The 25,672-nt window shown below is 59.7% G+C and overlaps 4 protein-coding genes across 14 annotated transcripts; 2 read left to right on the top strand and 2 right to left on the bottom strand.

Annotated features, from left to right (window-relative positions):
* Positions 1-290: 290 nt before the first annotated feature.
* On the bottom strand, positions 291-7,156 carry moxd1l (monooxygenase, DBH-like 1, like). 5 transcript variants are annotated; one of them, XM_088402636.1, is made up of 13 exons: positions 4,423-4,817; positions 4,197-4,343; positions 3,595-3,747; positions 3,412-3,495; positions 3,151-3,306; positions 2,984-3,086; positions 2,563-2,735; positions 1,990-2,078; positions 1,814-1,910; positions 1,519-1,578; positions 1,352-1,461; positions 1,178-1,277; positions 291-537 (listed from the first exon to the last, which is right to left on the bottom strand). In XM_088402636.1, exons 1-13 carry the CDS (start codon positions 4,684-4,686, stop codon positions 379-381), a joined length of 1,695 nt encoding a protein of 564 aa, XP_088258762.1. In that variant the 5' UTR covers positions 4,687-4,817; the 3' UTR covers positions 291-378. The 5 variants fall into 5 exon arrangements, with proteins under 5 accessions (XP_088258762.1, XP_088258760.1, XP_088258759.1 ...); XM_088402634.1 differs by having other exon boundaries at positions 1,352-1,578; positions 2,563-2,731; positions 4,423-7,156; XM_088402633.1 differs by having other exon boundaries at positions 3,595-4,343; positions 4,423-7,154.
* Positions 5,707-16,630, top strand: snx9b (sorting nexin 9b). Of its 5 annotated transcripts, XM_088402638.1 has the most exons (20): positions 5,707-6,007; positions 7,312-7,398; positions 7,901-7,975; positions 8,868-8,990; positions 9,128-9,181; positions 9,304-9,381; positions 10,390-10,558; positions 11,492-11,615; positions 11,708-11,792; positions 11,871-11,996; positions 12,061-12,178; positions 12,257-12,387; positions 13,038-13,141; positions 13,225-13,328; positions 13,438-13,515; positions 13,650-13,726; positions 14,303-14,392; positions 14,574-14,688; positions 14,780-14,871; positions 14,935-16,630. In XM_088402638.1, the coding sequence occupies exons 1-20, from the start codon at positions 5,996-5,998 to the stop codon at positions 14,980-14,982; spliced, it is 1,890 nt and encodes a 629-aa protein (XP_088258764.1). In that variant the 5' UTR covers positions 5,707-5,995; the 3' UTR covers positions 14,983-16,630. The 5 variants fall into 5 exon arrangements, with proteins under 5 accessions (XP_088258764.1, XP_088258765.1, XP_088258766.1 ...); XM_088402639.1 differs by lacking the exon at positions 9,128-9,181; XM_088402640.1 differs by lacking the exons at positions 9,128-9,181; positions 9,304-9,381.
* Positions 16,320-19,586, bottom strand: LOC148406761 (angiopoietin-1). The gene is made up of 8 exons (XM_088402643.1): positions 18,905-19,586; positions 18,618-18,833; positions 18,244-18,363; positions 18,046-18,142; positions 17,829-17,966; positions 17,524-17,740; positions 17,042-17,237; positions 16,320-16,973 (listed from the first exon to the last, which is right to left on the bottom strand). Exons 1-8 carry the CDS (start codon positions 19,352-19,354, stop codon positions 16,827-16,829), a joined length of 1,581 nt encoding a protein of 526 aa, XP_088258769.1. The 5' UTR covers positions 19,355-19,586; the 3' UTR covers positions 16,320-16,826.
* Positions 19,587-20,803: 1,217 nt separating this feature from the next.
* On the top strand, positions 20,804-25,203 carry LOC148406762 (potassium channel subfamily K member 2-like). Of its 3 annotated transcripts, none has more exons than XM_088402646.1 (8): positions 20,804-21,079; positions 21,210-21,373; positions 21,865-22,175; positions 22,545-22,662; positions 22,748-22,908; positions 22,980-23,175; positions 23,338-23,480; positions 24,928-25,203. In XM_088402646.1, coding segments are annotated over exons 2-8 (963 nt in total). In that variant the 5' UTR covers positions 20,804-21,079; positions 21,210-21,372; the 3' UTR covers positions 24,961-25,203. The 3 variants fall into 3 exon arrangements, with proteins under 3 accessions (XP_088258772.1, XP_088258770.1, XP_088258771.1); XM_088402644.1 differs by having other exon boundaries at positions 20,809-21,079; positions 23,907-25,203; XM_088402645.1 differs by lacking the exon at positions 20,804-21,079 and having other exon boundaries at positions 21,164-21,373; positions 23,907-25,203.
* The last annotated feature ends 469 nt before the right edge of the window (positions 25,204-25,672 follow it).

Below are 25,672 nucleotides of genomic sequence, written 5' to 3' on the forward strand. Positions count from 1 at the left end.
AAAACCGAAGCGCCACCTATTGGAACGGCGCTCCCAAAATGACGCTACTGCAATGGTTTTTCATTCGTTACCTCGGGAAACGCCGTCACACCCTGTATCGCCAAACTTGTGAAAGTATCTCGGCGGCGTGCGAGAGAGCTACTGAACCAGGACGACGTGACGCCCGCGTTCAATTCTTCTTTTCCCCCTCGCTCTTCCGCCTTTAAGCGGCTTTAACTCGCGCCTGACAACGAGGCGCTCGAAAAGCGGGCGAGCCAACCCGCTGTTGCCAAAATCGAGGACAACTTGGATGGTGAAAATCTATTTATTGTTGAAAACGGGCTTTCCTAAAACAAAAGATGATTGCGTTTGCGAGCACGCGGGGAGCGTGAGGCGGCGTCAGCCCATCGTTCCCATCCAGACCAGCGGCAACAGGGCCGCCGCCGCATTCCGGGTCCGGGATGCGGCGCCCGCGGCGCCCTCGTGCTCGCAGCGGATAGACGGTACGGCAGCCGTCAGGTTTGGTACGCGGCCGTACGGGTTGACGTGCAACTGGCTCTGGGGGAGAGGGATCCAAACGGGAAGCACCGAAGTCATATTCCGACACCAAGTTAAAGGGCGCCCCGGTCCAATGGGGATTTTAGAAAACGCGCCGACTAAATTTGAACAGAAAATGTATTTTTGTCATAACAAAAAAAGACTTTTGTCGGACTCTAAAGCGCGGATTGTAATATCGGACCGTGGGTAACACGCTAGCTAATGTCGGCGTGTCATACGGCGCCGCCTTGCGTGCGTTTAGCTCGTTAGCATTTTCGTCCGTGCCGGATATTTCCCTTCGCTCGATGTTAGCATACGCACAGCTTTTGCGGCGATCGGTCCTCATTTGCGCGGAACGGACGTTTTGCATTGAAATGAATAGCATCGGGAATTGACTTTGCGTACGTTTCCGGGCCTCAAAAGCAGACGCGTCCCGGAGACTCGAGCGAGCCGAGCGCTCCCGTTCTTTTGGCGGCATGTTCCGCCCCCGGTCCAAAAAACATCTCGAGCCTCGACCGGCCCAAAGGTCGGGGACCCCCGATTTCGAACGGAAACGGAAATGGGATCTCGGGCGGACTTCCCCATCGGACGGGGGCGGAAATGAGATCTCGGGCGGACTTCCCCATCGGACGGGGGCGGAAGAGTCCCGCTTTGCGCTCACCTCATTGGCCGACACGAACTGAATGTGCCGCGAGTCCTTCAGGGCTTTCTCGTACTCCTCGATCTCCTTTTGGTCGGGGACGGGGCCCTCCGGCGGGAACCTGCGAGAGGGCGCGCGTGGAAGTGCGCGTCGCGGCCCCGGGCCAAAACAAATGGAGCGGCGGCAAGTGGTCACCGGAGACGGAGCTGAGATCCGTCGGGCTGGCTGAGGCACGACACCACGGGCGTTTTGGGGTAGAAGAGCAGGAAGGCCAGGCACATCTCCTCGGTGGTCGCCAGGCCCATCTGCCAAAATGCTCTTTGGCAAGGCGGCACGCATGGCCCGTTTGTCGCCGTCCCTACCTGCGTGGGCTCCGTCCTATCGGAGGTGCCGTAGGAGCACTCCACCACGATGTCGTCTCCCTGCAGGCCGTCGGACGGCGCGCGTTCAAAAGCGGCCGAGCGACCCCCAAGCGTTTCCGCGCGCGACGGCGGCGTTCCGTTAGTCGCTCGGCCGTATATTTTGCTACGGGGGGCTTCGCCCGGAGTTAACTTCCTCCGGAGGGGACATCTTTTCGTACGGGGCCGGCTTTCGGGCCCTCGCGCCGTTTACCGCACTTCCGTTGGGAAGGCTCGATCGACATGCGGGCGGGCTCACCGGCTCGACGGTCTTGACGCTCCCCAATTTGGTAACCTCTTGCAGGTTGAAGTCATAGTTGAGATTCGCGGCCAGGAAGCCTAATCGCTCTCCGCCCCTGTGGGAAAAGGGGGCACGTTCACCGTCGGGTGATGGTGATTGCGTCGTGGGGGACGACGCGCATCTCCCGAGCTTACCTGAAATGAGCCACTCGCACCTGCTTCCCGGCCGTGTGGGTGTGCATCATCACGGCGAAAACTTGCAAGTCCGGCACCGGGTCTATGATCTGGATGGGTACAAAGTAGCAAATTAGCGTCGCTTTCGGACTACGGGCCGCCACTCGCGCTTTGAACCCTGCGGCGTATGGTTCGGTGCGGCTTAGCTGCGGGAATCAAAAGGAAAAGTGTTGATTTTAAATCGGAACTGTTCGTTTACTCGCCACCGGAGGGCCCGCTCCACTTGTAAACGTAATCGGCGTGTTGGCGCGGCATTGAACAATCCAGCGCGCCGCTGAAAATATGGCTGGTGCTCCTCCTATTTCTAAATGCGCAGGTTCGATCCGTGTCGAAGGCCCGATGCGGTTTGAAATACAAACAATTCAAAAAACCTCCACGTATCATTTTTCTGCATGACGTTACAAGCTGCGTTTTATATTCCGGTGCAGCCATTACGTGACAAGAGATTTTCGTTGGCGCCGTTTATAATGTCATGGTGCGAAAAACGCGGTAGCGACGGCTTGAGGGGAGCTCCGCCCGACGTGATGCACGAACCTGAGAAAAGAGGCTGGTGTTGCACACGCCGTAGGCGCGGAATCGAGTCGCTCCAGGAGGAATGTCGTAGTAGGCGTGACGGATGGGCGTCACGCCCGTGGTTAGGACGCCCGCGTCGTGCTGCCGAAGTCGATCCGTGTAATGCAGCCTCAGGCCGGAACTGTCCGTCCTGCCTGTCGGAGACGCGCGCGGCGTGAGACCACCGACCGACACCCAAAACGCGAGGCGGGATTTGGGCCGACTCCTGACGCAAGGGTTTCTTCGCAAGACCTCGGGTTTCGTGAAAGTGCCGTACGTCGGAAGGCCTGAAAAAATGTATTTAAAAAAATCCCGGGTATCCAACCCCCCCCCCCCCCCGGCCTGGCCACCGCACCACTTTGTCACCTATATGGTAAGTGCGCACGTTGTCCGAGCGGCGCACCTGATTCCTTGTCGGCATTGTTGTAATGGATCTCCAGCCGATAAAAGCCGCCGCTGTCCCCGCCCCAGACGGGGACGCCGGTGTTTTCCGGAAGATCGAGGACCTGCGGCGGCGAAGGGCCGGTCAGCGCGATGGAGAGAGGGGCCGCGGGAGGGCGGGGAGCCCACCTGGCCTCCGACGGCCCAGGCGCCGATGATCTCGAAGCAGCCGTCCCCCTCGTGGCCCCGGTAGCACTCGCCGTCGTAGGCCGCCGTCACGGAGGACGGGCAGTGGTAGAGCAGCATGTGGTGCACCAGGTCCGCGTTGGCCACGGCCGGCTCCACCTGAAAGGGCCGCCGACAGTCTCGTCTTTCAACCTTGGACCGTCGGGGTTCTCCGCGCTGTATGTTTTGTGATGCGCCCCAAATATTTGGCTAAAACTGAGCGACCTGAATGATATGATGCTTGGTGAGCAAGTTTGGAAACTTCATAACCCTGCAGTGGTAGTAGGTCTCCTGCGGAGGGATGGTAATCTGGAAGAAAGAAAAAAAATCATATTGCACTCATTTTGCTGCATATTTGCAGCGTCCGGCCACTTGGCCGAGAGAAGGAAAAGGCGGGACGATTCCTACGTTTTCCACGGCGGCGTTGATATAGCTTCCGTTTGCCGGGGCGGCTCGGGAGACGTAATTGAGTAGGTTGACTTCTTTGGTACCGGCGAGAGCCGCGTGGTACCCGATCTCGTCCGAGGTCCCGTACGCATAAATCAGCTTCGCGGCTCGGGCCTGGCAAATTCCAAACAGGGGAGACCAAACGGGAGAAGCCGTCTCGACGTCGCGGAAGGAGACCGGTGGCGGGAAAACCACGGCGTGACCGCGCGCGGCCCCTTTGCCGCGCCCAAACCCGTTGCCGCCGTCGGAAGGAGAAGGAGGCGGGTCGCCACGGCGCCGGCTCGGAACGGAATGTACCAACGAAGATCGTCTTATGCCAAGCGTAACAGGAGAGGACGCAGCTCGCGGGAAACCGGAGCCGGACGCGAGACAATCGGACCAAATGCACAATGGAACCAAACGACGGGTTGCCACGCGGAAGCCGGCGCGCCGCAAAACAACAAACGCGCCCGGCGCGTCACTCGCCCAATTTTCCAGCCACCTCCGCGCACCGCACCGTATGATAGAAGTAGACTGCGGCAATATGAGCATTTTCACTTTCGCGGACATGCGGCGCCACTCACGGTGATGGCGAGATCTTGGTCGTCGCAAGTTTGTAAGGGCCTGACAAAGGTCATGAGCGTTTGCCCTTGGCTCTCCTCGACGGCCAGCAGCGTGTAGCTCTGCCGCGCGTCCTCCGCCGGGTCGCCGTTTTCCGCCGAGTGATAATCCTGCGCGGGCGGGGCAAAAAAAATCAAACCAACCGCCGGGGGAAAAGAAATGGCTCCGGTTCGGAATCGGGGAACTTACTTTGAAGTAGGGGCCGTCGGGCCCCAGGCCCCCCATGACCATGTCGGCCCCCGCCATGTCCCCGTTGGGACTCAGGCCGAAGCCGACCCAGCCGGTGGTGTTGACGACCAACTTGAGCGTGATGTTGCCCCCCTCTTGGTCCAATCCCCACTCGATGCAGACCCGGCACTCGTGGTCCAGGTAGTCCACGAAGGGCAGGTCGTGATCCGAGGCCAGCGCGGCGCCGGTCCAGGCCAGACACAGGAGAGCCGGGAGAGTCGGCATGACGTCCCGCTGAAGCTCCGGGGCTTTTGACCGAGCCCGACAGCTTCGCGCCCTTTTGGCGCACCCGCGGGGCCGGATCGGCCCGTGCGCCACCCCCCCCGCCCCGCCCCGCCCCGCCCCGGCTCCTCCTCCTCCTCATCTATTGCGTCCGTACTCGGAGGGTTCTGACGACGGGGAGAGATTAGCAAAAAAGTAGCCCGCATAATGTCTTCGCTTACTGTCTTGCCCTTCTCGCCATTAGGAGACGGATCCTAATCTCCCGTGATGGTGTCCTGTTGCATGAGCTGAACAAGGTTCCTAATAGCTGAGCGGCACGTCGGAGTGCAGTGACAACGTTTTTAAATCATTAAAATCAATAATAACTCTTGATGTACATTTTCCCTATGTAAACGTAAACAAACACATTTTTTTTTGCTTTGCCACATAGACTGCACCGGGGGGGGGGGGGGGGGGGGGGACAGACTCATTTTCACCACGGGCCAACTGTAGTTGATAGTTTCTGTAAGAGGTCTGCCTACGAACTCAAATAAATGGGCGTTTGTCAAAAAAAGACGGTGGGAAAGAGAGATTGTGAGAAAAAAAAGGAATCAAACCAAGTAGAAGACAAATTGCAATTCGGTATTTTAGCCAGAACCCTTAAGTCAAATCGGCACACTAAATGCTGCGGCGGGCCTCGAGTTGGATGCCGATTGCATACGCACTTGCAATGCATCTTTTAGCCAGCCGAAGGCGACACCGACCCGAAGAAAATATCACTGAAGTTTGAACGGTTATCGTTTGTTTTGTCTTGAACCGTTTTATTTGGACAGCTCCAAAGAATAACATTCGGCCCTTGAATGTGCTTTGACGGTCTTTTTTTTTTTCCATAGCGAGCACGTAAAGCAATGTCGGCTAAGCCATTTGAGAGGAAGGAGTTTTAAAGAGTGAACGTTCAGCCTCTGCGGGGTCGCAGTGGAGCGGGCCCACCTTTCCGGTTTCCCTGGGCGGGTGCCGCGCCGGTCCCTCCCCCCCTCCCCCCCTCCCTCCCTCAACAGCTCGAGCTCCGGGCGGCGCTCGTCCGACACTTCGCCCGGACCCACTTTCGGCTTCCCCCGCGCGCCTCTTTTTCTCTTTACACGCACGCGGAAAGACGTCCATCTGTTTCGTTTGCTCGGTTGTTTACGGGGAGGAAAAGCGGCGGAAGGACATGTCCGGCTGAGTGTCGGAAAATCGTCCAGAGCGAGCGCCGGGGCCTGCTTTTCTTCCTTCCTTCCTCCCTTTCTTCCTTTTCTTTTCTTTTCCTCTGTAATGAGTGTTACATGCTGCGACTATGGCACTAAAGGTAAGCCGGGTTGGGTCCCCGCCCGCCGCCGCCGCCGCCGCTCCGACTCGCCGTCGTCGCCGTTCCCCTTCGGCGGACCGTCGCACTCTCCGGCCGGACACCGGCGTTAGCTTTATGGCAACTTTCAAAGTCAAAGTTGGGGAGCGAAACGCGGAGACGCCGGCGTATTACGCGTTCGGAAAGCGCGCTTGGCTCCGACGCCGACGCCAGCAGGCGGTCGGCGACGCTAACGTTGGGCCAATCGCGGAAAATGTTCGCAAAGAGTCTTGTGACATTTTACTACCTTTCAAGAGCGGGTCACTTGTTACTCGCGGCGCATGCTGGGAAACGGAGTCCTTGTTTGTCAAACGCTGGAAAGTACGGCGGCGTTTTCGAAAATGAGCGATCGTTAAACTAAACTGGCGAACATATGAATTAGAGTTAGTGTTAAAAAAAAAAAAAGATGCGTCAACGTAAAGTACTTCTGTGCAGCCATGCACTTCAACCACAATATACAGACCGCTTATACGGTTGCATTATTTGGCAGTATGATATCGAAACGATTGGCTCAAAAAAAGAGCCTTGAAAAAGGTCATCGGTGCCAACTTAAAACACAACATTCGCAGCGCTTATATCTTTTTTTAAAACGTCCCTGCGAAGTGCTCAAAAATGTTTTCTAATATCGACACGCCGCGGGCAAGCGTTTAAACATGCCTTAAAGATGACCCGGCCATAAAAAAAGTCAGGTCTTTAAAATGAGACTTCAAAAATTGTAAACGCTCATGGCTGTAAGTGCATTAGTTGTGCCAGACTCCAAAGTGTGCCGCGTGGTGCCGGGTCAGCCGCGTCCATCAAATCGGCAAAATTGAATTAGTGATAAATACTTTTGCAAAGTTTTCCGTCATTGCAAGCTGTTATCTACGGATATCTATTACGTGTTTGGATACAAACCTCTTCTACTTACTGGAGAGCTTGTATTATTGCACGGCGAGTTTTTTTTTTTTTTTTTTTTTGCATGTCGGGAATCAGCCGCAGCCCCTCGCACTGATAGGACCGGTAATGCGCCGGCCTGGCAAAATAACTCCAAGACATATAAATGGGAATACGTAGTCCGATTCTCGAGCTCGTCACACGCGGGGCTTACTTTTTTTTCGTTGCTTGTTTCGGGTTGACGCTGCTATCCGGTCGAGAGCAGAAAAAGCCGAACGGGTTTGTCCTGTTTGATAGTGACTTGTCTCACGCATGTTGATATATGTTAATGTTATGGCGCCTACAGTGGAGTACCTGACAACAAACAAAAGTTTGTCTGGTATTTTTGTGATCAGGCGCAGGTTTTATACGACTTCACCGCGGAGCCTGGGAACAATGAGCTGACGGTGAAAGAAGGCGAGACCGTCACCGTCACCAACCAGGTGAGCCGCGCGCCATCCGCTCTTAGTGCAGTCATCCTCTCATCCGTTCATTTGCGCCCCCGCGCTATACTTTGAAACCGCCCTCATCTTCAGAAGGCTTATGCAGGAAAAGAAAACAAAAACAAATTGATTAAAAAAAAGGGATGCTCAAAGAAATAAACAAAAACCGAAGAAAAAAAACATCCTCCCGAGGTTTCGAGTGGCGGCTGAACACGAGCGTCGCGAACATGGCCCGGAAGAAGGAAGGAACCGAGCAAACATGAGCTCATTGCGTTCGGTCGGTCGCCGGCCGGCCGGTTCAAAGGTCGCTCGTCGGCGTCGGCCGGCTGGCGACGGTATCAAAGTCCGCCCAAACGCCTTTCAACTTCGCGCTGCTTCCAACTTCTACTTCTGGAATGCGGGAATTTCAGGACGGGGGCGTCGATTACAAAACCCGGTCGATTTTGCCCACCTTCAAGCGGTTGATTTTGCCTTCCAAAACGATGCGTCCTTTGGCTCGCAGCGCATCGGGGGCGGCTGGATCGAAGCGCAGAACTCCCGCGGGGATGTGGGACTGGTGCCCGAGGACTACATCGAGGTGAGGGCGCGCGCCCGCCGCCGGCCCGAATGTCGCGCACCCTGTAGCTTGTTCGGAAAACAAAAGCGAAAAGCGCAAGCAGATAGGCCCGCAGGATGCGCCTCCTCCAGAGATGCGCCCATTGGCTCGCCCGCCGTCGCGCATCCGTTCCACCCGCTCCGGTCATTTCGCTTGGGAAGGCAAAGCGCTCCCTGCGGCTTGGTCCGGACAGACGTAGCAAAGTATGAGCTTTGTCGGCGTTTGGAGCGCAGCGGACGCGCGCGGCCCTCTTCCCGCCGCTCCCCGCAAAGTATGATCTTTGTCGGCGTTTGGAGCGGACGCGCGCGGCCCTCTTCCCGCCGCTCCCCTCGGCGGTCCTCGTCTCCGTCGTCAAAAGCTAGCTTTCCGGAGGACGGTTCTCCAGAAAAGGAAGTCGAGGAAAAAAAATTGCCTCCGAGCCGCAAAGACAAACAACGACTGCGCTTTTCCTTTCTTTGGCCGGCCGTCTCGGCCGTTAGCAAAGCGGGTGTTTTGAATTTGCAAAAGTCCTACTTGTTTTTTACATTTACCGTTTTGCGAGCGCGCCGGTTAACCGGCTTTGCACCTTCAATGAAACGGGCGCTTCAAAGCCGCACGCGACGTGTCGTTTCAATTGATCCGACGAACCCTTAAAGCGGCAAAATTGCAGCGAGCAACGTTTACGCGGCATGCCCTCGTCTTGACCAAGCAGCGACGTGGAGAAAGTCATGGATACGAGAACCCCGGCCGCTAGTTTTGAAGGCCGAGCAGCCGCCGGCTGTGTCGGATCGCTGCGCTTTGTCTGAGCTTCCAGTGGAAGGGCGTGGCGTTAGCCCGGAGGAATGCACCTGTAAAAGTCATAAAGGCTGAAATTAGGACGCTTTCCCCCCCGCAGCTCGACAAGACGGCTCTCCCGCCGTCGGCCGGCGCCGCAGGAACCGCCCCCGTGGGGAACATGGCAAATTCGGATCTGGCCTTCTTTGACGCCTTCGCGCCCTCGTCCGCGCAGCGCGGCCAGGTAATGCCCGTCGCGCTTTGGACCCAAACGCTCCCTTTTTTATTTCGGGAAGCCTACGAATGCAGAAGTGAGAGCGCCCCCCCCCTCCCCCCTTTATGTCATGCAGCTTGTGCCATGTACGCATTTTCGAATAACAGGAGGAAATGAGCTGTGCCGGAAAGTTGCGAGGAAACGAGTGTACTGCTGCGTCGGTACAAATGTGGCCAGGGAAAGCGGAGCGGTCGCGCACATGAGTTTTTTTTCCCGCTTCCCTTCTCTCGCGCTCGGGCGCCTGCGTATCGCGATGACGCGGCCTTCTCTCCCTTCCCTCAAGGTGGACGCTAGGGGCTCGAGCCCCCGGCCCGACACCCCCGAGACCCCGATCCCCCCCTACGTTACTTCCCCTCTTGAGGTAACCGCCACTTGCCGTGAGCGGCGCGAAACGTCCGAATCGGCGCCCCGGAGAATGCCCGAGCGCTCCCGTCGCCCGTGGAAAGCATGATCCCGCACTAACTGCTCATTGCCCTCAGAAAACATTTTGGGGGATTGCAAAGACACTCCGGGGAAAAAAAAAACCCCAAACCAATCATTAACAGTGGCTATATAAAAATGTCCACAGCCTTCAAATGCCAGATTTGGGGCAATGTTTACCATTCAAAAGTTTTCTCTTCGATAATCGGTTCTTTGCAACTCGTTCCGATCACTGGTGATCTTGCATTTGCGGAATACCAATCAGGCTGTTAAATCCCCTTGTGTTTTTTTTCCTCAGCTCAGCCGGCGGCCATTTTGTCAGCGGCCCGCACTCGGAAACGATGTCACGCTCCCTCAGGGTTTCACCAACAAGGAATCGCGGCTCGCCCGTTTTGAGAGCTGTCGTCGGACGTTTCCGAGCTGAGCCGCGAGCGCCCGCCGGCCGAGCCCTGAGCGACCGTGACGTCGTTCCCGGCTGGCGGCGAGAAGGCGGCCTCCTGAGATTTTCGGCTCGACAACCCCTTTAGGAAAAAAAAAGCGCGTCTATATCACCAAGAAAAAGATTCACGCTGAAAAAGGTTTCGTAAACATGTCAACTCGGTCTAATTGAATTTGGGAGTCCTTTGAGCAGGGCTGTTGACTTTTCATTTTCTCCACATTACGGGAAGCGCTTTTGGAATAACGTTTTGCCCAGCCGGTCACGAGACGACTTTAGCGTTTTTGGTTTCTCTGTGCGTTTGCCAGGTGTGGCTTTTGTTTGAAGGCAAGCGTGCGCAGCCATGCGCGTGAAGGCCTTTTCCAGTGCACGCTTGGCAACTAAACCGCTTGTCCAAAGATTGAAATGCGGCGCGGTACCTGAATTCGAAACCTTGTCAAACGGAAGCGCGGCAACCTGCCGGCTTCATGAAATTGTACTGGCTTTTTTGTTTTTTTTCTTTTCGCTGCATAGGCCAATAGCAACGGCAAGGATCCGTGGTCGGCGTGGAACGCGGAGCCCTCGCCGCTCGCCCCCGACAACTGGGCGTCCGATCCGGAGGGAGCCCGGGCGGGCGAGGCGGCCGCGCCGGACTCCTGGGGCGCCGCCCCTCAGGGCCACCCTCAGGCCTACCAGGGTCCAGGTAACCCCAAAGAGCGGCCGGCGCTGCCAAGGAGCGCGGGGGAGTCGGGTATTTGCGCTTTTCCCGCCGCCTGTCTGTCGGCGGTTCTTTTGTCCCGGGTGTTTGGCCCGAGGTCTCGCCAGCGTGCCCTTGACTACAAAGCAGAAGATAAAACGAATAGCACGTGGATGGAGTCCGCCTCGCCGGCGTTTGGTCAAGTTTCTAGTGCTACTTGCGAGCGCTTTTTCCAAGTAACTTGACACAAATGAAACGCGTGACCCAAAAAAGTGCATCTGCAGCTGTCGGATCCGGCGCGTGTTGTTTTGATTTCTTTGCCGGGCGCTGGAAAAGATGGACTCACGCATGAGTCAAGCGGGCCAAATTTTGCCTGACCTCAATTTTGGTCTTTTTCTTTTTTGCGGAAGAGAATTAACAGACTTTCCCTCTTTGTTTCTCTCTCTTTCCAAGACATCTATCCCTACCCTTACCTTATCGATTACGCAGGTATCTTTTGCATGGCGTGCCCATGGCCGTCAAACGCTTAAAGTCTTTGTATTAACACCGTGCAAATAATATGCAAATAATCCTTTTGGCCGACCGATCACGCTCTTCTACTTGCTACCCGTCGGAACGCCGGGCTTCATTTGGCCAAATTGAATCCGGCGTTTTTGTCTGGCCGACCTGCGTCAGGGATACCTCCAAGGATCGTTTTCTAACCTGCTCGCGGCGTCGCTTTTGGATGCTCCCGTCGCTTGCTCGGGGCCGGATTAGCTGCCAACTAACGCCGCTTTTCGTATCGGCTCCGTAGAGGTTTGGTGTGCTTCGACGCGCGGCCGTAAACCGTTTACCAGACGTGTCGCGCGGCCGGGTTTCCTCACCCGATCCCGATTGTTAGAAACGGCGTTGGAGGCAAAAAGTACCCGGTTTACGTGACTTTTCCGCTTTGTTGACCAGGGGCGGACGATGACGAGTGGGACGACGAGTGGGACGACAAGTCCACCGCGGGTTACGGCGAGGCCGAATCCGGAGACGGCGCGGCCACGCTGCGCGGCGGCGCCCACGCCTCCATGAAACTCAAGTAAGGGTTCCTCGGCGATTTTGGGACGGCGAGCCGAGGTGCCGGCGGGGGCCGGATCTCAAAACGGCCCGGCGTTTGCCTTTGCCTCTCAGGTTTCCCGGGTTCTCAAAGTCCGGTCCCGAGTTGTACCTCCTATGCAAGCAGACTGCCAAGGGCAAGGACAAGCTCCCAATTTACGTAGGTCTCTTTTTGCGTCCCCCGCCGGTGGCAAATGACTCTGCCGCTCCTCAAGCGGACTCGTTTGCGCGAGCGCAGATGGGCGAGGTGGGTCCGGTGTGGCTGTACCCGGAAACGCAGCTGGACTGCGTGGTGGCCGACCCCAAGAAAGGCTCCAAGATGTACGGCCTCAAGAGCTACATCGAGTACCAAATCACCCCCAACGTAAGCGGCCGGCTCTCGCCTCGCCCCCCCCCGACGCGACGTAACGTGCGGGGTGCCCTTTCAGAGCACCAACCGACCCGTCAATCACAGATACAAGCACTTCGATTGGCTGTACGAGCGGCTGCTGGACAAATTTGGCTCGGCCGTTCCCATCCCCTCCTTACCGGACAAGCAGGTGACGGGTGAGTGGCGCGCCGATCGCCTCCTTCGCGGGCGGGCCCGGGCCAGATGGAGACCGCTGCGGTGTGTGCCGGCGCCAGGGCGCTTCGAGGAAGAGTTCATCAAGATGCGGATGGAGCGCTTGCAGGGCTGGATGAGCCGGATGTGCAGGCACCCCGTGGTCGCCGGTAGCGAAGTGTTTCAGCTCTTCCTCACGTACAAGGATGAGAAGGTACGCCGCCTGGCATTTGGAGGCTCTTTTTATGCCGCCTGTCCCGGTGCTGCGTTTTGCCTAAAAGCCTCGCCGCGCCGCCCGCTGCGAGTGGCCGACTCTCGCAGACCCCTTGAGAAAAAGGACACCCTTGCGGAGGCCTGTTCCGCTCGACGCGGAAGAAGGTCTGCCTTTTGGCAAAACGGTTCCTTGCTCTATTTCTGCCTTGGGCGCCCGCCCGCCCGCCCGCGCGCAAGGAGGACTCCGCCTAAGCCGTGGGACCATGCGTGGCGTTGGGATCTTAAATGAAATGCTTCCAACGAGATGAGTAGTAAAAGTGGGCCGCCGAAGCACCACAGAGGCCCGGCTTGCGCAAGTCCGCCGTCTAATCGAAGAGGCCGAACGGAACGCGAACGGAACGCGAACGGAACGCGAACGGAACGCGAACGTCCTCGCCGGTCATCGCGCGCTCGCCTTTGCTTTTACCGTCGCCTCGATCCACGCGGGACGTCGGCATCGCGTCACGGGTCTGAGTACGCGTACTGCGCAAACATCACTTTTCTAGGCGCGCGCCTTCGCAAGGCCATGTCTTTGCCCGCTGCCCACCCCCGACCTGACAAGGAACATCCGGCCTCCTAGCCGAGTGCTAAGATGTGCTCAAAATGGCGCAGGACTGGAAAACGGGCAAGAGGAAAGCAGAAAAGGACGAGACGGTGGGAGCCATGATCTTCACGGCCGTGGAGCCCGAAGCCGCCGACCTGGATCTCGCAGAAGTGTGAGCCAGAGAACGGCCGAGCCCGCCCGGTCCGCCGGCGCCGACGCTGGCGCTGACGCCGCCCGTTTGTTGCGGCGACGCAGGGAGCAGAAATGCGAGCAGTTCGGCAGATTCACCAAAGCCATGGACGACGGGGTGAAGGAAATCCTCACCGTGGGCCACGAGCACTGGAAGCGATGCACGGGACGTACGTGCGCGCCGGGCGGGCGGGCGGAGGGCGGGCGGCCCCGAGTCCTCCGAGTCCTCCGCGTCCTCCGCGTCCTCCGCGTCAGCGCTTTTCTCCTCTGCCCATTCAGCTCTGCCCAAAGAATACCAGCGCATCGGAAAAGCCTTCCGGAGCCTCTCCTCCGTCTTCGCCAGCAGCGGATACCGAGGTGATCTGCAAGGAGCCTAACCCGGCCCCTTTGCGTGGCAGCGGCCCTTCCGTACGCTTTGTTTTCCGCCCGCGTCTGTCACCTCGCGAGCGAAATCCAGCCGGTCGCGGCTCGCGCGCGCCTCCGTCTCGCAGGTGAGGAAACGCTGACGGATGCCATGACGGCGGCCGGCAAGACGTACGAGGAGATCGCGCAGCTGGTGGCCGAGCAGGTAGGCGCCACTCGCCCGCGGCGGGAAAAACCTGGACCCGGGCCGCGGCGCGTCCTCCGCCGCCCGGCCGACCGGTTCTCCGCTTTTGTTGACGTTTGCTTTTTCTGTTGTTTTTGTTTCCCCTTTTGACCCAGTGTCCCGCTACTGACATTGGTATCGGCGCCCTCAGGTAGAACGCGCGTATGTAGAATAAATCGCGTACGAGCGAAGGAGTAGACTAGAGATGACGTCCGCGCGCTAAAACGCCCGTCGGGAGTTGGACTAGACCCCTTGTCCCGGTGCTTTAGCCTGTGTCGTTTTCGCCCCCGCTCGACGAACGTCGCTCGCTTTTGTCGCGACTACCGAAAGCGGCGTTTTGTTTGGCCGCGGCGTAAAGAAGGAACGGCGGCACCCGCCCCGGGCCGCCCGGCGTTCAGCGGGAGCTTCTTTTTGCGGGGGCCTTCTTTCGGCGGCGCGTCACGCGAGCGAGCCCTAGATAGCTAGGCTGATCTCCTTCCCGCTTAGATCCTCAACGTCATGGGGCCTTTCTGCTCCTTTTGCTTGTGATCTCCATCTCCATTCCTTCATGCCACCCAGCCCAAAAAGGACCTGCACTTCCTCATGGAGACCAACAACGAGTACAAGGGCCTGCTGGGATGCTTCCCGGACACCATCGGCGTCCATAAGGTAGGGGGGCGGGGGCGCCCTGGGGGTATGCCATAGTTTGCCCGCCCGCCCGGCTTTTTCTCTGCGCGCTTTTCCGCCCGATTTGGCTTCTTCTCTGCGCGCTTTTCCGCCCGATTTGGCTTCTTCTCTGCGCGCTTTTCCGCCCGATTTGGGTCCGGGGCTTAAATAACGGCCGCTGCAGGCCGCCGTCGACAAAGTGAAGGAAGGCGACAAATTGGTGGCCGCCGGCAAAATCAGCCCTCAGGAAAAGGTCACCATGGCCAAACGGGTCAGCACCATGTCTTACGCCTTACAAGGTAAGGAGCGCCCGCTTCCGCCTCGCCGGCGCCGCTCCCCGGCTCGGCGCCGCTCCCCGGCTCACCGCCGCCCGCGCCTCCTCCTCCCTAGCCGAGATGAACCACTTCCACAGCAACCGCATCTACGACTACAACCGGGTCATGCAGCTCTACCTGGAAGAGCAGGCCAAGTTTTACGAGACGGTAAGCGGTACGGGACGCTAACCTTTCGGACCAATGCTGACGCGCGTTCCCGTCGACGCGCAGATCGCGGCCAAGCTGAGGCAGGCTCACGCACGCTTCGCCACCATGTGAAGACGCTTCTCCCTCCCTCCCTCCCGGCCATTCCCGGGCTTCCCTCCCGCCGGCCTTTCCGTTTGCCGCCCGGTCACGCGGGAGCGTCGGAAGCGCGGAGGCCCGGCGCCGATTGCGCGTGATGACAGATTATTCTTCCTCCTCCGCTCTTCTTGCTTTTTTTTTTTTAAAGACCCTCAGGCTGGTGACGTTTGCACCCCGGAGAAACATGGCGTCACCACAGGCTCTTGAGAAAGCCAAAATCCAATTGAGAAAGCCGCGCGTTCGCGTGACCGCTGCCGCCGCCTCCTTTCTTCCCGCGCTTCCCGTTTGGACGGCGGGAAGCTCCGCCCCTTCCCGTCGGCGGACGAAATGAGAAAAAAACAAAAAAGAGCTCGGATCCGATCCCGTGTTTGCGTTTGAGGACGTTTACATTTCAAGGCGGCGCGGCCCCGTCTTTATATGAAGGCGCAGCAGCTGTACGCCCTTTTTTTTTTTTTCGCTTTGGCCGTTTCACTCGCAATCAATGTATGTTGTTTGTTTTACCATCACAAGTATGCTATATGTCCCAACGACCGTTTCATAAGCACGCCGACCGGCCTCGCGCGCGCAGCGGGCGTCTGGCGGCCTCCCCTCCTTCGTTCGGCCCGACGTCGACCTCGGCTCCGATTTGGACGCGTAGAAAATAAATGGAGATGCAGCGTTCCCTCGGTCGCCTTTCTTGCCTGCGGAGATTTTGCGGCGCGGACCTATGAAAGGACGCTTTGCGGCGCCGGCCCCGTGCGCCCGGACCCGCTCGGAATGAGAATGAGCGAGCGGGGGGCTCAAAGAGGGGGGCTGAAAGAGGCCTTTTAGCCCCGCGCCGGGCAGCTGCGCGGGAACGCGCCCCCTAACTCTTTCAGTGCCACGGATGACGCCTTTCCTCGGGTAAAATACCCGGGTGAGAAGAAGTTTTGTTTTAATGAAGGGTTAGACGACACCGGTGGCCAGCGCTCCCCTCAATATTATGGGCGCTCCTCTGTTTGCAACAAAAAAATCTTGGGGGGGTCAAAGTCACTGTTTTCAAGAAAAACAAATGACCTATTTCCAAACGGTGATAACGGAAAAAGGGAATAAGGCGGAACCTGACGCAATCCGGCCTTTCATACGCCACCGCCGATGTCGCCCGGTACAATCTTCCGTCGGTCTCCCAAGCCGTCGGCCGGCGCTCCGGTCGGTTAAGCATCCGCAAAGTGCGAACCCGAGTCACGTCGACAGGGTTAGGCGTTGGGGGACGCGGACGGTTCAAAAAAATTGGGGGCGCCCAACCCGTTTGGGATTGTTTCGGGGCGCGCGCAGAAAAATGGAAGCACGCGAGGGCCGCTAAAATTCATTTATTAAACACGCGATCGTCAGTCAAGGAAGCCACGGCGCGCGGTTTGGATTTTAAATTGAGAAAGCGCCAGAGAACTTTCCACGGCAGGCAATGAATGGAGCGGTTCCATTTCACCCGTCCAGACCGCAGGCGATTTTGGCCGGCCCGCCAGCGGATCAACAGCGAGCCCATCTCCGTTTGGAACCGCGAAACGAGCGCGGTCCGAGCCGTTCTCGGCAAAGCGCGACTCCTTAAATCTTTCGTGGTTTTTAATATGAGACCATTTTGCTAATAAAGCTTATGGCTTGTGAGAAACGAGACTTTTTCTTTGGCTTCAAACACACACACGTATATACAGTATGTTAAAAACGAATCAAATGTATGTAAGGTATAATACTGAGTCTTAGCCGCAGCTGTGATTCCACCGTTGTATCTACGCAGTTCCCGTCCCGTGCCGGGAGGGAAGCAAAAAAGCCGCGCCCCATGGAGAAGGAAGCGTCGGTTCCGCCCCTCAGGGAGAGCGCCGCCCGGCAAAGACGCGCGGCCGGATCATCATGGCCACTTTGCGTAGCGAGTAGTAGTCGGAGTCCCTCCACGAGTGCCACACGATGCCGTCGGGGCCCAGGTGACCTTTGGCCTTTGGCGCGTAGTGCCCCCCCTGCGGGCCACGGGCGCGGTTCAGCGCGCGAGCGCCGCCGCCTGCCGCGCTCGGGCCGGGACGCTCACCGCGTAGTAGACGCCGTTGAGATTGGCGTAGAAGCACTGGCCGTACCACCAGCCGCCGCGGGAGATCTGGGCGCACAGGTCGCCGCCGTCGGGCGTGCTGAAGCCGCGCCGGTCGTGGTACCAGCCGAAGGAGTCCCTCGCGCTGCCGCTGAAGCCCGACACGTGCAGGCGGTAGCGCCGCCGCTCGTCCTCCACGCTGCCCGAGCGAAAGGCGCGCGCGTTTTATTCCCCGTCGGTTTTTGCGCCGCCGCCGTCGGCCCAAGACGTTTTCCTTCTTCAAAGGATGCCGGGCGGGAATTGGCTCAATCCGCACCCGCGCCTTTTTTTTTTCCGACGCGAGGCGCGTGGAGCAGGAGCCGCGGTCGCGGCCGCTAGGCGGGGCCAAAGAAAAGGATCCCCCAAGTCCGTGTCCGCCGGCGGCCGTCGCGCGCGCACGGTTGACGCTGGCGCGGCTTCGAAATAGGCGGGGGAGGAGGATTCACCTGAAGTGCCGATAGAGGGCGTGCTTGCGCTTGTTGCTCCAGTCCTCCAGGTCCACGCGCAGGCTGTAGTCCCCCCGGCTGCTCAGCCGGTGGATGTGCTCGTTGCCCAGCCAGAACTCTGAGCGGGGGTCGCCGAAGCCCAGCCCGTATTCCCGCCAGCCGCGGTCGAAGCGGACCGAGCCGTCCAGCCGCCTCTGGATCACCGTCCAGGCGCCGCCTGGACCCGAGCGGGAGCGTTGGCCTCCTCCCTCCCTCCGCTTCCCGCCGCCGTTGGCGCGGCGGGCGGGCGGGCGGGCGGGCCTCACCGTCCGTGTCCATATCGCAGTAGACCTCCACGGGCGCGCCGGCGAAGGACGGCACCACGGTGTAGACGCCCGACCTCCTGCCGCCGTTGTAGTAGATGGCGGCGCAGTCCGTGGGACAGTTGCTCATGTGGTGAAGCTCTGAAAAAACACAAACAAAAACAGACGTGGAAGCGGCAAGCTCTTCCAGCAGAGGGCGCCACTTCCCGAAGGAGCGTACCCGGGCGCGAGGCCTGCCGCGGACTCATCGGAGGCTTGGGCCGGACCGACTTGCTCTTCACCTGCTCCACCAATAGGCTGAGGTTCCGAACCTGGCTCTTTAAGTAGACCAAAATACTTTCCGCACCGGACGCGGGACGCATTTGGACTTGAACCCTCGCGCGCCGTTTCGACGGTCCCCTGATCTTGGCGCGCTTACCTGCAGGTTGAGTATGAGCGTGCCCTGCAGATGCAGCAGGCCGCCGGCCCGGGCGTAGCGCGCCTCCAGCTCCTGCAGGCGGCGCTCCAAGGTGCCGTTGGGGGGGCTCCCGTCATCACGCTGCGAGAAGAGGACAGCGGGCCGCCTTTGACTCAAGGCCGTCTTTTCTCAGTGGCGCAACAGGCTAATCCTGTTAGCTAGCCAGGTCAAGGATATGTTAGGGGCCGGAGGGGAGGGAGGGGCAGCAAAACAAAGTCCGCTCTACCGCTGCGTTGATGTCGCTGGGATCCAAAGTCCTTCGCTGCCGTTGACGGCTATAGGCGTCAGTGATTCTTAATTCGTATATTTGGGGGAGGGGGGGGGGGGGGGCGCACCTGCAGCTGGAAGGCCCTGATGCGATGGCGGTGTTGCGTGACCTCCTGGCGCAGGCGCGACACGCTCTCGTGCAGGGCGTCCGCCTGCCGCTTGCGCTCCTGGTTCTCGCGTAGCCAGTAGGCCACCTCGTCGGTGCAGCGGAACATGTCGGGGCAGCGCTTCCCGTCCAGCCGCGGCAGCGTGGCCGCCAGGCGGCACACGCCGTCCTCCGTCTCCTGCGGGGCGGTCAAAAGGGGTCGTCGGAGAACGCGAGCCTCGCGGCGCCTCCTTCCTGTCCCGTCCGGACCTGGTTGCTGTACTCCCCGCACTGGGAGCCGCCGCCGTCGTGGCGCGCGGCCTCGGGCTGCTCCGCCGCCCTGGAGAGAAGCGCCGGGAGGGCCCAGAGAGCCCAGAGGTGCGCCGGGAGGACGCCCAGCAGAGGCATGGGCGGGCCGGATACTCGCGCTCGCTTGTCAACGGGCCGCCGCTCTGTCCTGCGGCGTTCCCCCGGGATCCGTCTCGGGGCCGCTTTCAAATTCCGCTTTGTTCGAATGGGACCGGCCGCTCGCTGCAGTTGTTCAATCCGGCCTTTCCTCGCTCTCTGCGGGAGCCGAGGTGGAGGCGCGGACCTCGTCGGGGACGACGTTCGAGCCCATCCCGGGGCGTGCGCTCGGGGCCGCTTCCCGCGCTTCGCCTCCTCTCGCTCTCCGGGCTGCTGTCTGCGTCTTACTTTGCGCTCTCCCTTTCGCCGGCGCATAATCCGCCCGTAAGAGGATTCGCACGCGCGCACGCATCGAGAGAGCCGGTGAGCAAGGCCAATTGGGGGGGCGGCACCTTGGAAAAGTCACTTGAAATGACTTTGTATTCGCAGCATCTGCAAAAACAACGCGGTCTTGAGATAGCGCTTGATATTACCCCGCGAGCACGTACGGCGCTTGGACGTCCATGTTGGCGCGGGAGTTTGTTGAGTGACCCCGCGCTTTCGTTAAAAAGGCTTTGTTCCTGTTCCCAACCGACGCGGGCAATGACGCGCGGCTGACACGCCGAGCGCCTTCGCCCTTTTCTTAAGTGCAAAGTTGAAAGTGATGCAAGCGAGAGAGCCATGAATCGCCTTTCGTCGTGACGGTGCCTGGGTTGCCATGGCGACGCGCCGGCGCGGACACGCGAGGGCGGAACGGAGGGGGGAAAGGGGAAAGCGTTTTGCCGGAGCTCGGATCGCGTCGGTTCTCGCAATAAAACAACAAAAAAAAACCTCCGTGGTCGATGGCGCGTCGGCCATTGTGCTCACACGCGCGTGCGTGCTCGCGTGACAGTTGCTTTGCTTCCATGACGCCTTACTCATCGGGCTGTGGTCATTCGCGTCACGAAAAAGCAATTTGCGGCGGCGGTTCGTTCGCCGGACCGTCGGCCGCGACTCCTCCCGCGCTATTTGTTCTTCGGCGCGCGCCTGCCCTTTGAAAACCAAGCCGCGAGCAATTTGTCCCCGTCGGCACGGGCGGGACCAAATCCATATTCCCAAACGCAATTAGCGTTCCGAGTGGGCTTGATTGGCTTTGCCGCGTCCGCCCATGACAAACGCGGGACGGGGACGGGGACGGGGGGGCGGAACGCGCTCAAGGAGAGGACGGGACGTGCCCGCCCTCGCTCCCCGCCCGGCCTCGCTCCCCGCCCGGCCTCGCTCCCCGCCCGGCCTGGCTCCCCGCCCGTCGGAACGAAGGTGACCCCGACACCCGGGGAGGGGAGGGGAGGGGAAGAGCGTTCCTTTTGCTGCTTTGGACGCCAATATTAAAGGGCCCCCGCGTGGCGGGCTTCGCCTTCGCGCACACGCCGCCCGCCGTTCCTCCTGTCGGGAAAGGCCTACTCGGAACAACCTCGGCACGTCCTCATCCCCCAAACATATCTTCCGGGTCGGCGCCTGGAACGCTTCGGCGGGCAAACGAAGAAGACGTCTTAAGCGCGAGAAATTCAAGCCGCCGTCTCGACTCGCCGGCCGTTTAAGTCGACTTTTTTCAAAGGCGCCGAAAGGACGTCGCGGAGTTACCGGGGTTCGGACCGAGCGGGAGCGCTCGACTCGCGGGAACCGGCCCCTCCCCCTCCGCCTCGCCGCCGACGAGTCACGATGCCGCCTTACGCTCACGTCGTTCGGATTCATTTTCCCGCTCGTTAGTTCCCGGCCGCCGCCCGGACCTGACAAAGCGAAACGAAAAAGACGGCGAGTCCTTTTTTGATTTTTTTTGTTCAATTTCTGCTTTCCCGTTGGTCTGGAATGCAACGCCGTCCACAAACAGCGGGAAATGAAAAAGAGAAAAACAAATGACGAGTCAAATCTGCTTCAACGCGCAACACCCTCCACAAACGGCGCGAAACGACAAAAACAAAAGCGGGATCGACGTCAAATCTGCGCTTTCCCGGGGGTCTCAAACGCAACACCTTCCACAAACAGTGTGAAATGAAAAAAGACGTTGAAAAAAGGAACCGGAAGGTAAGTTGAATGGCTACGTTGCGCGTTTCGGTTCCTGTGAGGGAACGCTGCACGTGCGGAACCTCTCCAAATGGGTTCGCGCTCTCTCTCTCTCTCTCTCTCTCTCTCTCGCTCTCTCCCGCTCGGCCAGCCAGCCAGTCGGCGAGAGCGGCAGATGGGATCGGAGCTCCCGGCGGGCGCGGAACGTCACGCCCAGCCCGCCCAGGCCGCGCGGCCGAGGGCCCGCATCGGCGTCGCCGCCGACATCGTCATCGTTGCCGTCCGGCGAGGGACGGCGGAGGAGACGCTCGACGAGTGAGCGGCGCCCGCCCTCTCGCGCGCTCGTCCGCCGACGGAGCTCGGCCGCTTTCGCCTTTTGCGTCGGCTCGTTTTCTTGCGGTCAAATTTGATGTGTTTTGCCCGAATTGATGGATTTTCAACTTGGCTCTTATTCTTTACCCCGGAACGAGCGTTATGTGAATGGCCGCGGCTCTCTTCCTTCTTTCCTCGCGTTCTTTTTGGAAGGGGGGCGGTATTGCGCTTGGCCGTCTGACGCGAGCCAGCAACAATATTCGCCTTGGAATCTTTGATGAGCCGCCGCCGCGTCTAACGGCCGAGCGCGACCTACAGCTCGGACCGGCGCGCGCCAAATATTCCCTCGTTTTCATCTTTTCCTACGCCCGCAAAAACCCGCGGACGGAAGTCATTCATTTTACTTGCCGCTCCGTTCGCGCGCCCGCGCCCTCATCCGTCCGCCTATATCCACGTGTATAATGTGCTGAGATGGAGCCCGATCTCGCCCGCAGTGTCCGCGCCCGACCTGCTGGACCCCAAGTCGGCGGCCCGCGAGCCCCGGCCCCGCCTGTCGTTCTCGGCCCCGCCGGCGCCGACGCGCGGCGAGGAGGACCGCGGGGAGGGCGGGCGCGTGATGCGCTGGAAGACGGTGACGGCCATCTTCTTCCTGGTGGTGCTCTACCTGGTGATGGGCGCCACCGTCTTCCGCGCCCTGGAGCAGCCGCGCGAGAGCTCCCAGAAGATGGCCATCCTGGCCCAGAAGCTGGAGTTCTTGGCCCGGCACGGCTGCGTGGACGCCCCGGAGCTGGAGGAGCTGGTCGGGGTAAGCCGAAGCCCCCGTCGCCGACCGGCGTCGATCGCTTCCGCGGGCCGCGGACAAAAGAAAAAAGCTCACTCGAGGCCCGCGTTTCCCCGGGGCATTTTCCAGGCCGGAACGCCTCCTTAAACAGCCACGGGGAGCGAAAGCCGGGCGGCGGGCTGCTATTTTTTTCTCGTGCTTTGAACCCTCGGCCTCATGGTCCGCTGCGGTTTATCTGCCGCTATTGTACCCGCCGCCAGGGGGCACTCTTCGCCAGTAAACGCAAGGGCGGCGTTAGGTCGCCCTGCGCGCCCGCGTTTCCGTTCCGGCCGCTTGGCCCGGTTAGCGTATCCCGCCCTTTGATTTCTTCTCCGGATCCTTGGATCCGGCCAGCAAGTGGCGGCGGCCGTGCGGGCGGGCGTCAACCCGTGGGGAAACTCCTGCAACCAGAGCAGTCTGTGGGACCTCAGCTCGTCCTTCTTCTTCGCCGGCACCGTCATCACCACCATCGGTGAGCCGGCGCGCGAGCGACCCTTTTTCGTTCAGGTCCCCGTACCGAACGTCGCCTCGTAACGAGGCCTCGCTCGCTTCCGCAGGCTTCGGCAACACGTCCCCCCGCACGGAAGGCGGGCGCGTCTTCTGCATGGTCTACGCCCTGATGGGGATCCCCCTCTTCGGCTTCCTGTTGGCCGGCGTGGGCGACCAGCTGGGCGCCGTTTTCGGCAAGGGCATCGCCAAAGCGGAGAAGACGATCGCGGTGGGACGTCGGCCCGAGCGGCGCACGCGGGTCGCCCGCCCGGGGTGGGGTGACGGGCTTTTCGCCGGCAGAAGCGGAAGGTGAGCCGGACCAAGATCCGCGTCATCTCCACGCTGCTCTTCATCCTGTTCGGCTGCCTCCTCCTGGTGGCGCTGCCGGCCGTCATCTTCAAGCACATCGAGGGCTGGAGCGCGCTGGAGGCCACCTACTTCGCGGTGGTCACGCTCACCACCATCGGCTTCGGCGACTTTGTCGCCGGCGAAAAAGGTTCCTCGGCCTTTCTTTCTTTCGAGTGATTTTCCCCGCGTCTTTCCTTCCTTTACCTGTTTGATCCGTTTGGCGCCTACCGGCCCAGTTCAGAATCAGACGTTAGACAAGGAGAAAGACAAAAAGTTCGGATGAGCCGACACGGCGGCCGTGCACTTGCAGGGGGGTCCGAGAGTCCCGAGTACCTCAAGTACTACAAGCCGGCGGTGTGGTTCTGGATCCTGGTGGGTCTGGCCTACTTTGCCGCCGTGCTCAGCATGATCGGCGACTGGTTCCGCGTCATCTCCAAGAAGACCAAGGAGGAGGTAGGCCAAAAAAGGGGGCCGCCTGGTATTAACAACGCGCCTTCTAACCGGACGGCCGCCAATTAGACCGTTAAAGTCAGGGGTTGGTGGACTCGGAGCGGCGTTTTTCTCAAATCCGAGTCAAAAGGCCGACTTGGAAGCCGGGCCAAACGCCGGGTCAATTTTTCTCTCGCTGCCACGTACGTGCAGTACCTGGGCCGCACGGCGCCGCCGTGTAATCAAATATCCACTTCGTAACCGAGATCCATCCCCTGGACCGAATCCTGACTTTAGTTCGTTTTCAAAAACAGGTTTTATTTACAGTTTGTTTTACCGCGCTCATTTTGAGCCTTGAAGCCTCGTACGCACGCGCGCTTAGCGTCGCGCCAAACCATTCGATGAAAAAGAAAACCGTCGTCGGGTAACCCGGCGGCCGTGCGGGCGCAGGTGGGCGAGTTCCGGGCCCACGCCGCCGAGTGGACGGCCAACGTGTCGGCCGAGTTGAAGGAGACGCGGCGGCGCCTGAGCGTGGACATCTACGACCGCTTCCAGCGGGCCGCCTCCGTCAAGCGCAAGCTGTCCTCCGAGCTGGGCGCCTCCGCCGGCCGGGAGCTGACGCCGGGCAGGCGGGCCCTGTCGGCCAACCTGGGCGAGGAGCGGCGGGACTACGCCCCCGGCGCCGACCTCTTCCTGGACGCCCGCCGGCCGGGGCTGGCCCCGCTCGGAAAGGAGCGCCGGCTTTCTTGAGGCGGCGCCCGCCCCCCCCGGAAGCCGACGGGTCGGCTCGCGTTCCTTCTTAGCGACGCGGCCGGGGACGGACGCGCGCTTGGGCGGGAAACTGGACAAAAAGTTGACTTTGAAGGCTTTTTTATTTTCCGAAAAAGTCAACATTCTTACAAACGCGGTTAAGTACGTATTGGGGACTACAGCTAAAATCATTTGGCATACCCAGTTAGGGAAAAAGACTAGCAAACCAACAGAACGTACATATTAAGTGTGGCCAAATGTTGAACAAAGTCAGCGAAAAAGCGAGCGATAAACTAACAAAAAACATTTTCAAATGAATTGGTATCGCAGAGAGCAAAAGCCAATCACCCGCCTTGAACGACGAAGGTCGGCGTCTTTGTTTCCCTTCCGCCCGGATGACTGACAGGATCGGCCGCGTGTGCCTTAGCCGCTCGGCCGCCGTCGTGCGTGAAAGACGCCCGCGTTCTGGGAGGGGGCGGCCAAGCGCAAATAGACGTTTCACAAGGCGTCCCCTCACACCTTTGGTCCCCCCCCACCCCTTGCCGTCCAGGAACGCGGCTCGCCACGTGCCAAGCGCTGACGCGTTACTCAAACGAGCACGGCATTACCATGAATACTATTGAAAATAAAAACGGCCGATAGACGATCCGGAAAACCGCGCAGAGACGCGCGCTCCGTGCCCAACGCGCAAGCGTCTTTTCTGACGTCTGTCGCTTTTTAGCGGTGCCTGGCCCAAACCGTCCCCCGGGCCTGAACGCCGCGGCTTTCCGAAGGCAGATGGACTGGGAAGGTGGCGCGTAGGGCGCGCACACAAGCTTCGTCGGCGACGCGCGCCCCCGACTCATTTTGAATGTTACGAATGTTACGAATGTTCCGTTTTGAAAGCGCGCCCTTTGGCAAATGGCACTCGGGCCACGACAGCGCCGTACGGGCTCCGGCTTTGCTCCGGTCCAGCTGACTTTCCGAGCCTTTACAATAAAATCTTTTATATGCTAAAGCTTGCCTTGTTGTTTTTCCTAATGGCTTTCCTCAAGGGTCGATCCCGGGGCCCCCAACGTTCAATTTAAAACGTTCGAAAGCGAACGCTCGCCGCCGACCCCAATTTGAAGCCCCGGCCCTAACGACATTTGACTGCTGACCTAACTTTTGAGCGCTCGCCGGAAAACCGGAGAAAACCGGAAAAAACGCGCGGGTCGCGGCCCTCCGGGACCGGAGGACGTCAAAATTTCAAGGCTCGAGTCGGAAAGGGGAAAAGTCCGAAGGGATCGGGGGCGGATCGGTGTGGCGGAATGGACTGTTTCGGATCAGTGTGGCGGAATGGACTGTTGCGTGAGTGGAGCTAGCCTCCGTAGAAGACCGGGCCGCGATTAAGGTCCTGACGCCCCGGACCGCCATCCCCGCGTGCGTTGTCCTGTAGTCGGACGCGGGGTGGTCGCGTACGTACCCCTCACCCTGGCGGCCGCATG

This window comes from Hippichthys cyanospilos, chromosome 20, assembly GCF_059441005.1.
Source record: "Hippichthys cyanospilos isolate Australia breed blue-spotted pipefish chromosome 20, RoL_Hcya_1.0, whole genome shotgun sequence".
In the NCBI taxonomy this organism is placed as follows: domain Eukaryota; kingdom Metazoa; phylum Chordata; class Actinopteri; order Syngnathiformes; family Syngnathidae; genus Hippichthys; species Hippichthys cyanospilos.

What these genes read in the sequence shown, in the direction of transcription:
- moxd1l (XM_088402632.1), bottom strand. Translation starts at nt 4,825, where the DNA reads ATGAGGAGGAGGAGGAGCCGGGGCGGGGCGGGGCGGGGCGGGGGGGGT. An exon ending in CCTGGGCCGTCGGAGGCCAG is followed by an intron (nt 3,087 to 3,150) that starts GTGGGCTCCCCG and finishes TCGCCGCCGCAG; the next exon opens with GTCCTCGATCTTCCGGAAAA. An exon ending in AGTTCGTGTCGGCCAATGAG is followed by an intron (nt 538 to 1,177) that starts GTGAGCGCAAAG and finishes CCTCTCCCCCAG; the next exon opens with AGCCAGTTGCACGTCAACCC.
- snx9b (XM_088402638.1), top strand. An exon ending in ACGAGTGTACTGCTGCGTCG is followed by an intron (nt 9,182 to 9,303) that starts GTACAAATGTGG and finishes CCTTCCCTCAAG; the next exon opens with GTGGACGCTAGGGGCTCGAG. An exon ending in CATGTCTTACGCCTTACAAG is followed by an intron (nt 14,689 to 14,779) that starts GTAAGGAGCGCC and finishes CCTCCTCCCTAG; the next exon opens with CCGAGATGAACCACTTCCAC.
- LOC148406761 (XM_088402643.1), bottom strand. Translation starts at nt 19,354, where the DNA reads ATGCGCCGGCGAAAGGGAGAGCGCAAAGTAAGACGCAGACAGCAGCCC. An exon ending in GCGGGGAGTACAGCAACCAG is followed by an intron (nt 18,834 to 18,904) that starts GTCCGGACGGGA and finishes ACCGCCCCGCAG; the next exon opens with GAGACGGAGGACGGCGTGTG. An exon ending in GCGGCAGGCCTCGCGCCCGG is followed by an intron (nt 17,967 to 18,045) that starts GTACGCTCCTTC and finishes GTGTTTTTTCAG; the next exon opens with AGCTTCACCACATGAGCAAC.
- LOC148406762 (XM_088402644.1), top strand. An exon ending in AAGCGGAGAAGACGATCGCG is followed by an intron (nt 22,909 to 22,979) that starts GTGGGACGTCGG and finishes TTTCGCCGGCAG; the next exon opens with AAGCGGAAGGTGAGCCGGAC. An exon ending in CTTTGTCGCCGGCGAAAAAG is followed by an intron (nt 23,176 to 23,337) that starts GTTCCTCGGCCT and finishes GTGCACTTGCAG; the next exon opens with GGGGGTCCGAGAGTCCCGAG.